Raw genomic sequence first — 13,795 nt, 5'->3', positions numbered from 1 at the left:
ATCCCACTCCACTGACACATGCCTTCTCTATTTAAACGACCACATCAAACAAGAGGTGGACGCGGGCAAATACTGTGGCATGGTCATGCTGGACCTACAAAAGGCCTTCGACACTGTCAATCACACCATTCTGATTGACAAGCTAAAAGCAATTGGTTTTGATAGTCTATCAGTGAGCTGGATGCAATCCTACCTGGAGGGGAGAGAGCAGATGGTGGAGGTAAACGGTACCCTATCCCCCCCCCCCTCACAGTAAGCTGTGGTGTTCCACAAGGAAGCATACTAGGTCCGCTACTGTTCCTAATTTATGCAAATTACATTTCGTCAGCTTGTGACTGCAACTTGTTCCTGTTTGCGGACGACTCAGCCCTGCTGGTCTCTGACAAGAACAAGTTACAGGTTGAAAAAACCCTCAGCTCAGAACTAGGCAAAATCTGCATATGGCTCGCTGATAACAAACTATCATTACACATGGGCAAAACAGAGTCCATTCTCTTCGGTTCAAATAACAAACTCAGCAAGACCGATGGCTTCTCAGTTACAGTGGGTGACAATATTGTCACAAGGAAAGAAGATATATTACCTACCTGGGTTCCATCCTAGAGGCAAATCTTTCCTGTGACAAAATGGCATCCAATGTAATAAAAAAAGTCAACCAACGAACTCGATTCTTGTACCGGATCTCCTCACTGGTAAACAAGAATACCCTGAAGACTCTGGCAGGAGCACTCATTCAAGGGTACTATGACTATGCTTGCACCTCATGGTACCAAAGCACCTCAAAGGCGCTAAAAACAAAATTACAAACATCTCAAAACAAACTGGTCAGACTACTGCTTGACCTTACTCCTAGAACCCACCTCACCCCTGCCCACTTTGACAACCTAGGATGGCTTAGAGTAGACGACAGAGTACAGCAACTTGCAATGGGCCTGGTCTACAAGATACACTACACGACCAAGGTACCCATGTACATGTCAAAATACTTCCCAAAGGTCAGTGAATACCACGATCACAACACCAGAGGGAGCTCCACAAATCATGTTAAACCCAGATTCGGCTCAAACAAGGGACTAAACACGTTTCGCAATTATGCCACATCAATGTGGAACGCCATACCCAAAGCTGTAAATGAATGTGAATCACTACCCACTTTCAAAAACACTCTCAAAAAACACCTACGGGAGACTGCAATTCTAAACTGGCCCCTGTAAATGTCCTAACACAACCCCCTCCAATGTACTGTAAAAATTACCAAGTATGGTCTTGTCAATATTCCAATGTACAGTTTTGCTTGTACAGTTGTACAGTGTCCCCCACCCCTCCTACCCAACCTCCCCCCCCCCCCCCACCCACCTCCAATGTACAGTACCCCCCCCACCTACCCAACCTCCTCCAATGTACAGTTTCTACGTCAAATGTATATACTTTTTCTCTGGACTCTTTTCGTATCACAAACAGTACTGTATTTGCAAATCTGGTATGTCATAAATGTATAGATGTAGCAGTACTGTCTATCTGTATGTCATATATGTCATATATGTTACGATGAATTGAAAATGAGGGACCCTGATGTAAACAAGACGAAAGTCTTTCTCTGGTCTGCATCCCCTTAACAATTGTATGTATTGAGCTGTACTGTACTGTACCCATTCTGCAATCTGTTAATAAAGTTTTCAATCAATCAATCAAACCTGATCAGGGTACAAACACACCCATATGTAACATTAGGCAAGACCAAATTCTAAGAGTGGTCGAGAGCACTCTTACCCAGATAAGAAACTCTTACCCAAAAAATAAATAAAAATAAAAGCCTATATATTGCAGTTAGAACAGTTAGATGCTCTGGCCGCCCAGGCCATACGCATAGAACATATAATCGTCTAGATAGAATCTATAGATCTATTTGCAGAGCCAGATGAGTGGCTACTTAACGGTTTCAGATTGCCAAGAGCGGTCCTTTTAGATGTATGCAATACTCTGGAGCATCAACTCAGACACAACACACGCCGCAGTCATTCAGTATTGACAAAACCTACTTTGCTGGAACGATTCATTTCGCACATATACAATAAGTCTTTATTTGTCATCAGATTAACACACACACATACATGCGATGGGCGACCCACAGGAACACATACACACACATGCACAGAGTCGTGAGTGTGTGTGTGTGTGTGTGTGTGTGTGTGTGTGTGTGTGTGTGTGTGTGTGTGTGTGTGTGTGTGTGTGTGTGTGTGTGTGTGTGTGTGTGCTAAGGCTGCCTCGCTAAGCCGTTTATTTATTTATTTATATTTATTTATTTCTGGAGCATTTATCCACTCTGGTTGGATGGTGTTTTGTACTTGTGCTGTATACAATACATTTGAATCTAATCTCATTTTGAGATCAGTCGCAAATCGCTTCCTGTTGAAGGGATCAGCATGCAATGCCGAACTTCTCAAGTTGTTTTGCACACGCCTCATCCTCATGAATTGAGCGCGAACGCGCATTTCAGTTTAAGAATGAGTGGGATTCATCATTTTAACACACCTGGGTAAGAACAGATTTGGACGTTAAGAACGGGTTGATGAATGTGGCGGTGGCTTTTCTTATTTTTAAGACAAATAATAAGAGTATTGGTAAATGAGGCCCATTGAATCCTTTTGTTTCGTTAATTACAGCTCAATGAAATGATAAGGTAGCAGTTCCTATAAGACAAGGTGTTGCTATTTTTTCATCTACATAATTTCATGGAGGTGTAATTAACACAATACAAGGATTCAATGTCCCTGATGATCATAATGGTCATATTGTTTTTAGTTTTTTTTTTGCATTGTTTTTGGTGAAGTGCCCATTTAAGAACTCCGGCTCTGGAACCACATGTACCACTACTGCCCCTACTGGCCAAGGGTCAGATCTGACCTGAACCTTCTCTCCCTCTCAACTTTTTTAATGTCTCAATAAAGAAAGATAACAATGTGGACTGGAGGTAACTCATCTTTAAATAAAAAAGTGGTTGTGATATGTGTGATTAAATGCTCAAACCTAGATTGCACTGTGGAACCCTCCATCAAAACACTGTAGAAGTAGTCATTTCTTTTTTCGGTAGCACTTTATAATAACACCCTGTTATAATACATTTATAAGGTATTTGTAGATAATGAATAATCATGAACAAACCATTTATATACATTCATAAATGATTATTAAATCATTTATAACTACATTTGTTAATGATGAATAGGCTTCACTTCAGATTAGGGCACACAATAGCATCTGCAAATGATTTATAGATGTTTTATGAATGTCTTAACAAATCATTTGTTGAACATGAACAAATAAATGGAAGTACAGTATAGTCGTTTTTTCATATCCATTTTTCAAAGCATCTACAAATGTGTTATTACACATTAAACAACATTATTTAATGATGAACAAATCAAGTACAAACAATGTTGATAATGAGTTCTAAATAATGTATCATTTGTAAATGGTATACAAATATAGTTATAAATGATTTAATAATAATTTACGAATGTATATAAATGATTTGTTCATGATTAGTTCATTATCTACAAATACCTTATAAATGTATTATAACAGGGTGTTATTATAAAGTGCTACCCTTTTTTCTGTATGAAATGTATTGACTGAATATTTTATACAAGGACTGACAAAGCAGCTAAACATGAGTTTAACATGACTTTTGTAAAAGGTGTTTGTAAGTGTGTACGTTTGTAAGGCTATACTGTAGCTTATATCCCATCTACAAGTCAAACTCTTCAAGGACAAAGCCTGTGTGAATATACCTGCCATTTAGATTGCAAATTAATTTGATCTTTAAGTGTGACATGCATTATTGTTAATGGCTATAACTATTTAATTCCCCTTTCACAGGATACCTCCCCTGCGTGGGACATTCAAGAGCCCAATCCAGTGTACCTCTCCCACCTCAGCTTCCTGGACCTGTCCAAGAAGCTGGATAAGACTGATGAAGACTGGCCACACAACGGTTCAGAGACAGGGGATACCACCAGCGACTTGGGCGAGTCCATTTGTGGTTCCCCGCTCACCCCTGGCTACTCCGTGACAACCAGCGAGTCCGTCCCATATGCTACCGTCATCTTCGCCGGGCCATACGCCACCCAGCCAGCCGACCGGGCCCACGTCTACCTGCGATCTGAGTCCACACAGCCCCTCTTGGAGGCGGAGGAGTCCTTCAGTCCAAAGAGCTACCAGAATATGGCTGCAGACGGGGAACCCAATGAGCAGTATTTCTTTGGACAGTGCCAGGATAAAGGGGACGTGGGCATAGGTTGGGATGATTTCCCTATGCTCCGGGCATTAGCCATGAATGATGCCCACGGCAAACTTTAACATCACCGTTTTGACACCATGACCTGTGTTCAATGTAAGCATTGGGATCTGATTTAGAATGTATAAATCATAGATGTAACGTTATGCCACATTCAATGATTAATCGATTTGTAATTGCTTTGTCGGTGCCTTACACATTACTGTAATAAAGTATTATTTTAAACACAGCATAGCAACATGACAGGCCTTAAGTATCCATAATGCTCTGCACTGTAGTCATATACCTATACCTACTCCTCAAACTGTCATTTTTATTTGAGCCCCTGTTAAATCAACACAGCTGGAACTCTTTGAAGTGACCCTCACCCAGTTGCTTTGGCTATTTTCTGTCCATTCTAAACCATCCTCTTTCTGTGCTTAGTGTTACCATTGCATAATATGTCACAGACTCACAGCAATGAGACCAAAAACACATGGGATAAGTCTACAGGGCCTATCTCAGCTATTAGACCTATCCCAGCTTATACTGTATATTTGTGCAAGAGTGGATACTTTTTTAAATAATATTCAACTTACAAATAAATACTTTTTTTCACGCGAAAAGGCTGTTCACAAGCACCTGCACCATTGAGAGTATGTGTTATTGTTACGATTAGTTAGAGATGGATATACCATACTACCACCCAAAAAGTCCTTTTCAGGACTCCCTAGGCATTGTCCAACTAACACCTCTCCCGAAGGCTAACCGGCACTGTCCGCTTCCATTCATTGTGCTAAGCTAGGCTAACGTGCAGCCAGATAGCTTTCTACTGAACGCACAGAGAGGAAACTGGTATCTATCTTATTGTCTCTCTCTGGAGAAGACGATAAGCTATTTTCCCAAAATGTTGGCGTGTTCCTTTAAGGTGAGGTAGGCATCTTCAGAGAAATTAGCAAGAGTGCTTGCTCAACAGAAGTAGCAAGCTCTGGATCACTTTCCAAACCCAGCGCTGTGCACTATGCATGTGCAGAACAGCTTTTCCACAGACCCCCAGAGGCAGGAGCTGGATTTTACAAAATATAATAAAAAATACCTATTTCCTGGCTTCTGATGGTTTTGCACCCTGTGCATACTTTTCAAAGAGTAACATGATGATGGTGGTGAACATGATGATGCAACCCTCAGAAAATCACTTGGCAGGCCGACAAAAATGTGGTTGGTTGTTAGCTAACTTGACATCTCCTTTCAATGAACAGAGAGCCACGTCCCCTCTGCATACTGAGCTCAGAAAGGGTGCACTAAAACAGTTGATACATTTAAAGCTGGAAAATATGCTTTTTCCGACCGAATTAACCAAATTCACCAAATAGGCTATTACCACGTTTTTTTTATTGCCTACCCCACCTTTAATTTCGTTCTTAATTTACTTTAAGTCTTATTTAATGAATACTGCACTGTTTTATAATGGGGCTAATAAAGATAGAATCTGCAATGTCGTCAAACAGCGACCTCTAGGGAAAATTTTCTTTTAGTAGTTGTTTACATTTTGTCTGATGCGTGGGGTGGAGTTGAGTGGGGGTAGGGGGGGGTGGTTACTAATATATTGCTAACCCCAACTCAGGTTCTGCCAAGAGAGGTCTGGATAAAATCACATTAATAAATTATTGAATATATAGACACATTATAATAAATTATTAAATATATAGGCTATAGATAGCTATATGTAACTGAACTGAACTGCAACCCACCTAAGCATAAAAGGTCAACAAAGTGCAATACCAAAAGGGGCTATTTTGCCTAGAGATAGCTGTTTGACGGCATTAGATTCTACTTCTAATGTGTAAAATTAAGGCGCTAAAAACAAAATTACAAACATCTCAAAACAAATTGGCCAGACTACTGCTTGACCTTACTCCTAGAACCCACCTCACCCCTGCCCACTTTGACAACCTAGGATGGCTTAGAGTAGACGACAGAGTACAGCAACTTGCAATGGGCCTGGTCTACAAGATACACTACACGACCAAGGTACCCATGTACATGTCAAAATACTTCCCAAAGGTCAGTGAATACCACGATCACAACACCAGAGGGAGCTCCACAAATCATGTTAAACCCAGATTCGTCTCAAATAAGGGACTAAACACGTTTCGCAATTATGCCAATCAATGTGGAACGCCCTACCCAAAGCTGTAAAGGAATGTGGATCACTACCCACTTTCAAAACCTCTCTCAAGGGACACCTACGGGAGACTGCAATTCAACACTGGCCCCTGTAAATATCCTAACCCAACCCCCTCCAATGTACAGTCATTTACCTAGTATGGTTTTGTCAATAGTCCAATGTACAATTTTGTTTGTTTGTACAGTGTCTCCCCCCCCCCCCCCTCAATGTACAGTTTTGCTTGTTTATACAGTGTGCCCCCCCCCAACCACCTCCAATGTAAATTACCCAGTATGGTTGTCAATATCCCAATGTACCCAACCCCCCCCACCCAACCTCCTCCAATGTGCAGTTTCTACGTCAAATGTATATACTCCCTTTTCTTGACTCCTTCTGTATCACAAACAGTACTGTATTTGCAAATCTGGTATGTCATAAATGTATAGATGTAGCAGTACTGACTATCTGTAGACTGTATGTCATGTATGTCATATATGTCCTGATGAATTGAAAATGGGGGACCCTGATGTAAACAAGACGAAAGTCTTTCTCTGGTCTGCATCCCCTTAACAATTGTGTGTATTGAGCTGTACTGTATTGTACCCATTCTGCAATCTGTTAATAAAGTTTTCAATCAATCAATCAATCAAGGGACTCTGTTACATAGTAGTGTGTGTGTGTGTGTGTGTGTGCGTGCGACCCGGTGCGTGTGTGTGTCAGTGTGTGTGTGCGTGCGTGTCACATCGATCTATTCGACCATCAATGTGTTAGCCTTAGCGGCGTATTTACCAAAGGTAGCCGCATTTCTGGCAGACGCTCTCTGATTGGCCGGCGCCAGTTTCTACACTGGTTAAGCTTAGGCACTCTTCGAAGTTGGTTAAGGGTAGAGTTTGTCTTAGAGCGTGACGGCAAGTTCTTTCGACGGTTAAGCTTAGGCACTCTTTCGAAGTTGGTTAAGGTTAGAGTTTGTCTTAGAGCATGGCGATAGAACGCCAGGTAGTTTGCAGGCTGTTTGACGTGGAAATGGGTAAAGACACAGCTCGTCACGCTATTGGGCGCACATGTCACATGACCAGAAACGTCTGCCAGAAATGCGGCCACCTTTGGTATGGACGATTGGACGCAGCCTAGCGTGGATCTTTCCTGTATCTGTTACTTTGGTCTAGTCAACATGGCGACCTTCTTGTAGGGGACGAGTACGACGTTATTATCTGTCACATTTCCATAACCTCATAGTTTTCCAATTATTTTGGAATCAGTCATGTTCACAAACATGGCTTTACGAACCGCTCTGAAATCAGCATCTGTCGTTTTACGAGAAAGCTGCGCTTTGTCAAAGTTTACAGGGACTTGCTCTGTTCTCTCGTCGAAAAATGTTGCATGCTCTTCAGCTTTAATACCAAGGACTGCAAACAACAATAGTAAGTGCTGCTTCTTGTTCTATCTAACGACTTGCTGCTGTCTACTGTAGTGTCTTGTAATGTTATATTGATGCTATATCTGTAAGCGTGTATAGTTGCAGACAATATCACATTATTTAAGCCTCGCTAGTCGCGACGCGTCTGGCCAACCAATATGCTACGATAGCCCCTTCACTATGCATTGCAAATGGAGGACCCTGATGTAAACAAGACAAACGTCTTTCTCTGGTCTGCATTCCCTTAACAATTGTGTGTATTGAGCCGGCCCGTACTGTATTGTACCCATTCTGCAATCTGTTAAATAAAGTTTTCATTCATTCATCCCTTTCGTGACTGTGATGCACGCCAACAAGGTTTGCCCGAGTGAACCCACAGTCCCTTGCTCCTCAATATATAGGAAACCAACCTAGATTTACTTACCACGAAGAACTGGTCCTACCCGAACCGTTCGTTATACAAGTATCATCACAGAGAAATTTCAAAGGTACAGCACGAGGGTCTTGGGCAGATAATCGCAATGGTTTGAAAGCTTGGCGTTGCTAATAAAAAAATGTGTATCCACTTTTTCTTCTCCTATTTTTCTCCCATCCCAATTTCGCTGTGCCAATTCTCCCCTCCCGTCTCGAACGTTGCTCGCATATGCCCCCCACTGGCCGGTTGTAGGGAGGATAGAAGCCTTGCATCACGTGTCCCCTCCGATACATGAGGAGGCAGCCTGTCACATCTTTTCACCTGCCAGTGCGGACTCTCATTGGCGAGGTGTAACGTGTGGGAGGCTCACACTACCCCCGCCATTTCCTGTCTCTGCTGTGCAGGCGTCCCCCAACCGACCTGTAGGAGTCGCTGTCCCACAACGTCCAGATTACCACCCATCGACTTCCACCCGCTAACTCGACGGCTGGTCCAAGCCGGAGGCAACGCCATCAGCCAGATTCGAACCCGGTGTCTCTTGAGTTGGTGACGAGCGCAATGTCCACTGCGCCACCCAGCCGCCCTCTAATAAACATTTTAAATATTATTTATAAACTGCAGAGCGTAGGGGTCTTGAGGGTGTGACATGGGCCGACTTCGGTAGGTTTGAGATCAGGCGGGCTGCTGCATTCTGAATGAGTTGAAGAGGCTTGGTGGCAGTGGCCGGGAGGCCAGCAAGCAGTGTGTTGCAGTAGTCGAGGCGGGAGATGATTGACAAGGAGTTGGGTGGCTTCTTTTGTCGGGAAGGGGCGGATCCTTCTGACGTTGCTCAGGAGGAATCTGCAGGTTCTGGTTGTCGCTGCGATGTGAGCGGAGAAGTTCAACTGGTCGTCGAGGACAGTGTTGCATTGCTCATATCAACACTGGTTGCATGTAGAGCTGCCGCGGTATTGATATTTTCCTTACCGCACAAATTCGCGTAATATTTCATACCGCCACAATATAACTACAAAAAAAAAGTTGGAATGCATTTTTTATTTTTTTTTAGTCTACTCTTTATAGCATATAGCCTGCCTCTAGTCTAAATGTCTATCTTTAGAGGATGACTTTGCAGCATGAATATTGTTTGGTATTTGGCAATCACGAATTCGTTATTGAAAGTGAAACACGGATTCGAAGTCTCCCCTCTGGTCGTGCGCCGTTCACTCGGTGTCGCCGGCAGGGGTGGTAGGCTGGTAGCGCCCGGTGGTTACCCCCCCCCCCCCCCCCCCCCCCCCCCCGACACTTTCTTCTTATTATTATAAAGTTACTACTTGATTAACAAAGGCATTCGTTTTGTGGCATTAACGTTATATAGTTACACGTTCAATAACATCAGCGTATTTACCGGACCATAGCAAGGCAAGCTTTACTCAATTCATATCTCCGTTCCTTCCTTTGCTCAGAGCGTGTATAGAACGAAGGGCTTTTATTATAACATTCGTTGCAGTAAAATCATTATGCCTTGTTTAGTACTCCTGTGGACTGGAGCTCTGGTAGTCCACTCCGGCGGGGAGCTAATGTTATTAGCCTTGTTGTGATCAATGGCTAACATCCAGGAAGTAAAAACCAAATAGGCGCTTGCCGATTGGTGGTAACAGCAGAGGCGGGTGCAAGCGGTGTGATGTAATTGGCAGATTCGACTGTCAATCAAAAATGTCCCGTTGCATTGCTTTGGTTGAGAGTATTATTATAAAAAACAGCGTTGATGCGGTATTCAGTTAAACGCTGCGGTGGGCGTGACGTAACAGCGGTATTGCGGTAACCGCGGCAGCTCTAGTTGCATGCAAGCTAATGACGCCATGCGCGCTCCCGTGCATGCGCATAAATGTTCCCTCACATAAGCACAGACTAAAGACGGTGCCTAATTGCCTCTACGAATGGAATGTAACGCCTGACGACCGCCGCTATTGATATGCAAAGTAGCCAGGTGGGTACTTAGCGAGTTGGTGCATCAGTCGAGTGCAGCGCATTCCTGTGTGCACGCGCATGCACGCGCTTCTGCTCACAAAGCATGGTTGCACGTCGTGCAACCCCGTCCCATGAGCAACGCATCCCTGGTCGAGGACAACACCAAGGTTGACGCGACCCTCTTTGCGCCGCCCCTGTGCCTCAAATAGATTCGCTATCAGCTCTATCTTTAATCTTTCAAAATGTTCAGTTGCTATCGCTATCAGCTCTATCTTTAATCTTTCAAAATGTTCAGTTGCTATTGCATGCATTCATCTGTGTTTCACTACACACTTGAGTGCATGCTTACCAACTGTTAGTCTGCAACACTACTATCACCGACATCTAAGAAGGGAGATCCCCCCCCCTTGAATCAGGCCCTTCTAATGTTTCTCTCCTCCACACTGCCTGTGGAGCATTTTTCCCTATTGTTAGGTTTTAGTGAGTTTTTCCTTACCTTCGCGTGGGGTATGTCTGGGAGTGCTTGCATTCTTTCATTTATTTGCATTTATTTTAAATTTGTTGGACCTTATGGTGTTCTTGTTCTGTTCTTGACTTATTGTTATGTTTCTTCTTGACTTGTTTAAAGAAGACGTGTACGGCCCATGGGGACATAACGTGTGTTGTCGGGCCTTACAAATAAATTTGATTTGATTTTGATTTGATTTCTGCGGTCACAGCTGCATTCTTGACTGTGATGGAAAGGTCTGTCAGGGGGGAGGATTTGGCCGGTAGGTGGAGCAATTCTGTTTTGCTTAGGTTCAGTTTGAGGTGGTTGGTCGTCATCCACCAGGTGGAGATCCGCTCAGAGACGGATACCCAAATTTCCACAGGGTATGACAGCAGTGACATCTCCTCCACTTTCCCTCATTGGCTCTGACTTTGTGAGACCAAATCATTTGTGTCAGGTTTTAATTCTAGTTCAGACCTTCTAGCAATGCTAGAATATAAACCCCATTTGGGTGTAAGAGTTCAGACTAGCGTTTTATGACCTCACAAAATCAGAGGTCCATTCATTGTTTATGGAGCAGCCCCAGATTTTACATTCCGTTACATCACAGATCGGAGGGTTTTCTCTCTGATTTATAGCTTTAGGAGAGAGTGGCGTGTGTTAACAAATACTGACTGAACTGTCCTGGGGCACAGGAAGAACATGAATTCTTAAAACACGTGACTTTTTTTTCCTCTCGATGCAATGTGATATGATCATCCAGTAACACAGGAAATCACATTTATGACATAGACATTTCGTTGTATACTTGTGTGCAATGACAATTAAAAGTATATTCTATTCTATTCTATTGTATAGATCATATCACAATTTCCAATATCTGTAAAAATAATTGGAACATAACCCCATGGTTCTGCCTTAAAGGGGCACTTCACCAAAAAACAATCCTGATTTATTTTGCACACATCCAAAAAAAATTTTTGCACACATTAATTTAGTTTGACAGGTATTTAGAGTAAATACGTTTGAATATGGCCACCAGTGATGTCATCAGGGACATTGAGTCCTTGTGTTGTGTTAATTATAGATTAATGAAATTATGTAGGCTAGATGAAAAAATAGCTTATAGGGACTGCTACCTTATAATTTCATTGAGACACTTGAAATTCACTTGACAAAAGCTATTCTTCCTGGGGTCCGGCACTTATATTATATATATTATATACAATATTCAATACATTACATCATTATCAACATCAATTACACAATCAATTACATCATTATCAACATCATTAACAATCTCATCCTCAGTTAAGGATGATATTGTACAAGATACTTATTAGTATATAAAGTATTAAAATCAATAGTGCTCCCTGAGCAGCACTCACTGCCATCAACATAAATACAATTAACAGTCAATTGGTTTTCACCGCTATGCCATAAGGCCTCTGGCATACTCAAAAAGTGACACGGACACGCTGCACACGCGCTTCTGATTATACTCTGTGTACAATAACAATAACCACGACTACTGTGTATATTCCCATCAGGAACCGGGACCTTTGCCATTCAGTCAGTGAGACATTATGCCCGTGCTGCAAGGACAAAGAAGCCAGGTATGTCCCACATAGGTCAAAGTGCCATTTTGAATAATCTTATTTGAAGATTATTTTGTTGGTCAACTATCAAGGAACTTTCAGAAGGCTAATTTTCAAACAATTGTTCCTCCAGTCATTCAGAGCCAGTTAAGTGATCTTCCTCCGACGATGCTGAAGATGGATTATGCAGCCGTTCCCATCGCTCAGACGTAAATATATTGTTTCCTATAGGTCTAACTTTTAAATCTGTAGTCATAAATATTTTCTTTTATTTATATATATAAATATATATACTAGGGATGCCCTGATCGATCGGCCAGCGATTGGTATCGGCCGATATTCAGTATAAATATGAGATCGGTGAATTCCGATAATGCTTTATTTTCGCCGATCGTGAAAACCGATCGAAAAACATGATCCAATTCTTAGCGGAGTTGTCACTCGCTGACTTCTCTCTCAAGCACACAGAGCTGCAGCGCACGGCCCCTCCCCCTCCTCCTTCCCCTCCCAGACCCGTGTCAACAGAGGCTCCTATTGCCTCCGGCAGTCTGCTCTAGTCTAGTGCATGGGACCTCTGTGAGCTAACGTTAGCTACTGTTTAAACAAAATGTCAGTCAACCCAGTCAACTATTCACTTTTAGTTTAATACATGAGGCATTGTCTAACGGTATCTAGCTGGCTAGCTACTGATAGCTCTTGATATCAACAAATGCTCCAGCAATAGTCGAGTGCATGATACCTCCGTTAGCTCGGTAGCCAACGTTAGCTCACGTCACGTTAGCTCACTGTTTAAATGAAATGACCCAGTAAACTAAATCGTTCACTGAGGCGTTGTCTTAACGTTATCTAGCCGGCTAGCAGTAGCTAAAGATAGCTCCTGATATCAATGTCTTATAACATTGATTCGATGCGTATTCTCGCTAGAGATGTTCCGATACCATTTTTTCCTTTCCGATCCGATTCCGATACCTAAGCTTTGGGTATCGGCCGATACCGATACTTATCCGATACCAGTGCATACATAAAAAAAAAAAAAAACGATATTATATAAATTTTTTATAAATATAATTTTTTTTTTAACAAATACTGTTTTATATATACTGTTTTTTAGTCATAACTAGAAAGTAATGGTATTTATTCAACAACAGGTGATTGTATAGATTTGTATTAGTATCATTAATCAATGAGTATGGGGCTTCAGCACTGCAGATATACCCTACTCCAATGATCCACACGGACATTATACGTTGCTGCACTCGCTACCCACTGGCTCTGCAGATATACCCTACTCAGTCTGTCTACAAGGCTCCGTTCAGTAGCAGTCGGATCTGTTTTGATTTTTGCACAATAAATATTCAACATTCTCTTTTGAGACTCCGCCTCAGACTCTTATCATTTGGCACTAAAAGCTAAACATTGTCGCCGATATGGCTGTCCGCAACATGTCATTAATTGTGTACGCGACGTGCAATTGTGCAATGA

General features: G+C 42.3%; 2 protein-coding genes across 2 annotated transcripts in view; both read left to right on the top strand.

The window, feature by feature from the left end:
• LOC311246258 (granulocyte colony-stimulating factor receptor-like) overlaps positions 1–4,917 on the top strand; it is a 51,593-nt gene extending 46,676 nt beyond the window's left edge. The window contains exon 17 of the mRNA XM_084336389.1: positions 3,880–4,917. Within this exon, the coding sequence (XP_084192515.1) occupies positions 3,880–4,359 (480 nt within the window). The 3' untranslated portion in view covers positions 4,360–4,917. The remainder of the gene's footprint in view (positions 1–3,879) is intronic.
• A 2,682-nt stretch (positions 4,918–7,599) lies between these two features.
• mrps15 (mitochondrial ribosomal protein S15) overlaps positions 7,600–13,795 on the top strand; it is a 28,947-nt gene continuing 22,751 nt past the window's right edge. The window contains exons 1-3 of the mRNA XM_084336001.1: positions 7,600–7,864; positions 12,266–12,331; positions 12,447–12,522. Of these exons, the coding sequence (XP_084192127.1) occupies positions 7,705–7,864; positions 12,266–12,331; positions 12,447–12,522 (302 nt within the window). The 5' untranslated portion in view covers positions 7,600–7,704. The remainder of the gene's footprint in view (positions 7,865–12,265; positions 12,332–12,446; positions 12,523–13,795) is intronic.

This window comes from Notolepis coatsorum (genome assembly GCF_963971535.1).
Source record: "Notolepis coatsorum genome assembly, chromosome: 19".
In the NCBI taxonomy this organism is placed as follows: Eukaryota; Metazoa; Chordata; class Actinopteri; order Aulopiformes; family Paralepididae; genus Notolepis; species Notolepis coatsorum.
The sequence above is the reverse complement of the archived record's forward strand: the minus strand, read 5'-3'. Positions and strand labels throughout refer to the sequence as shown.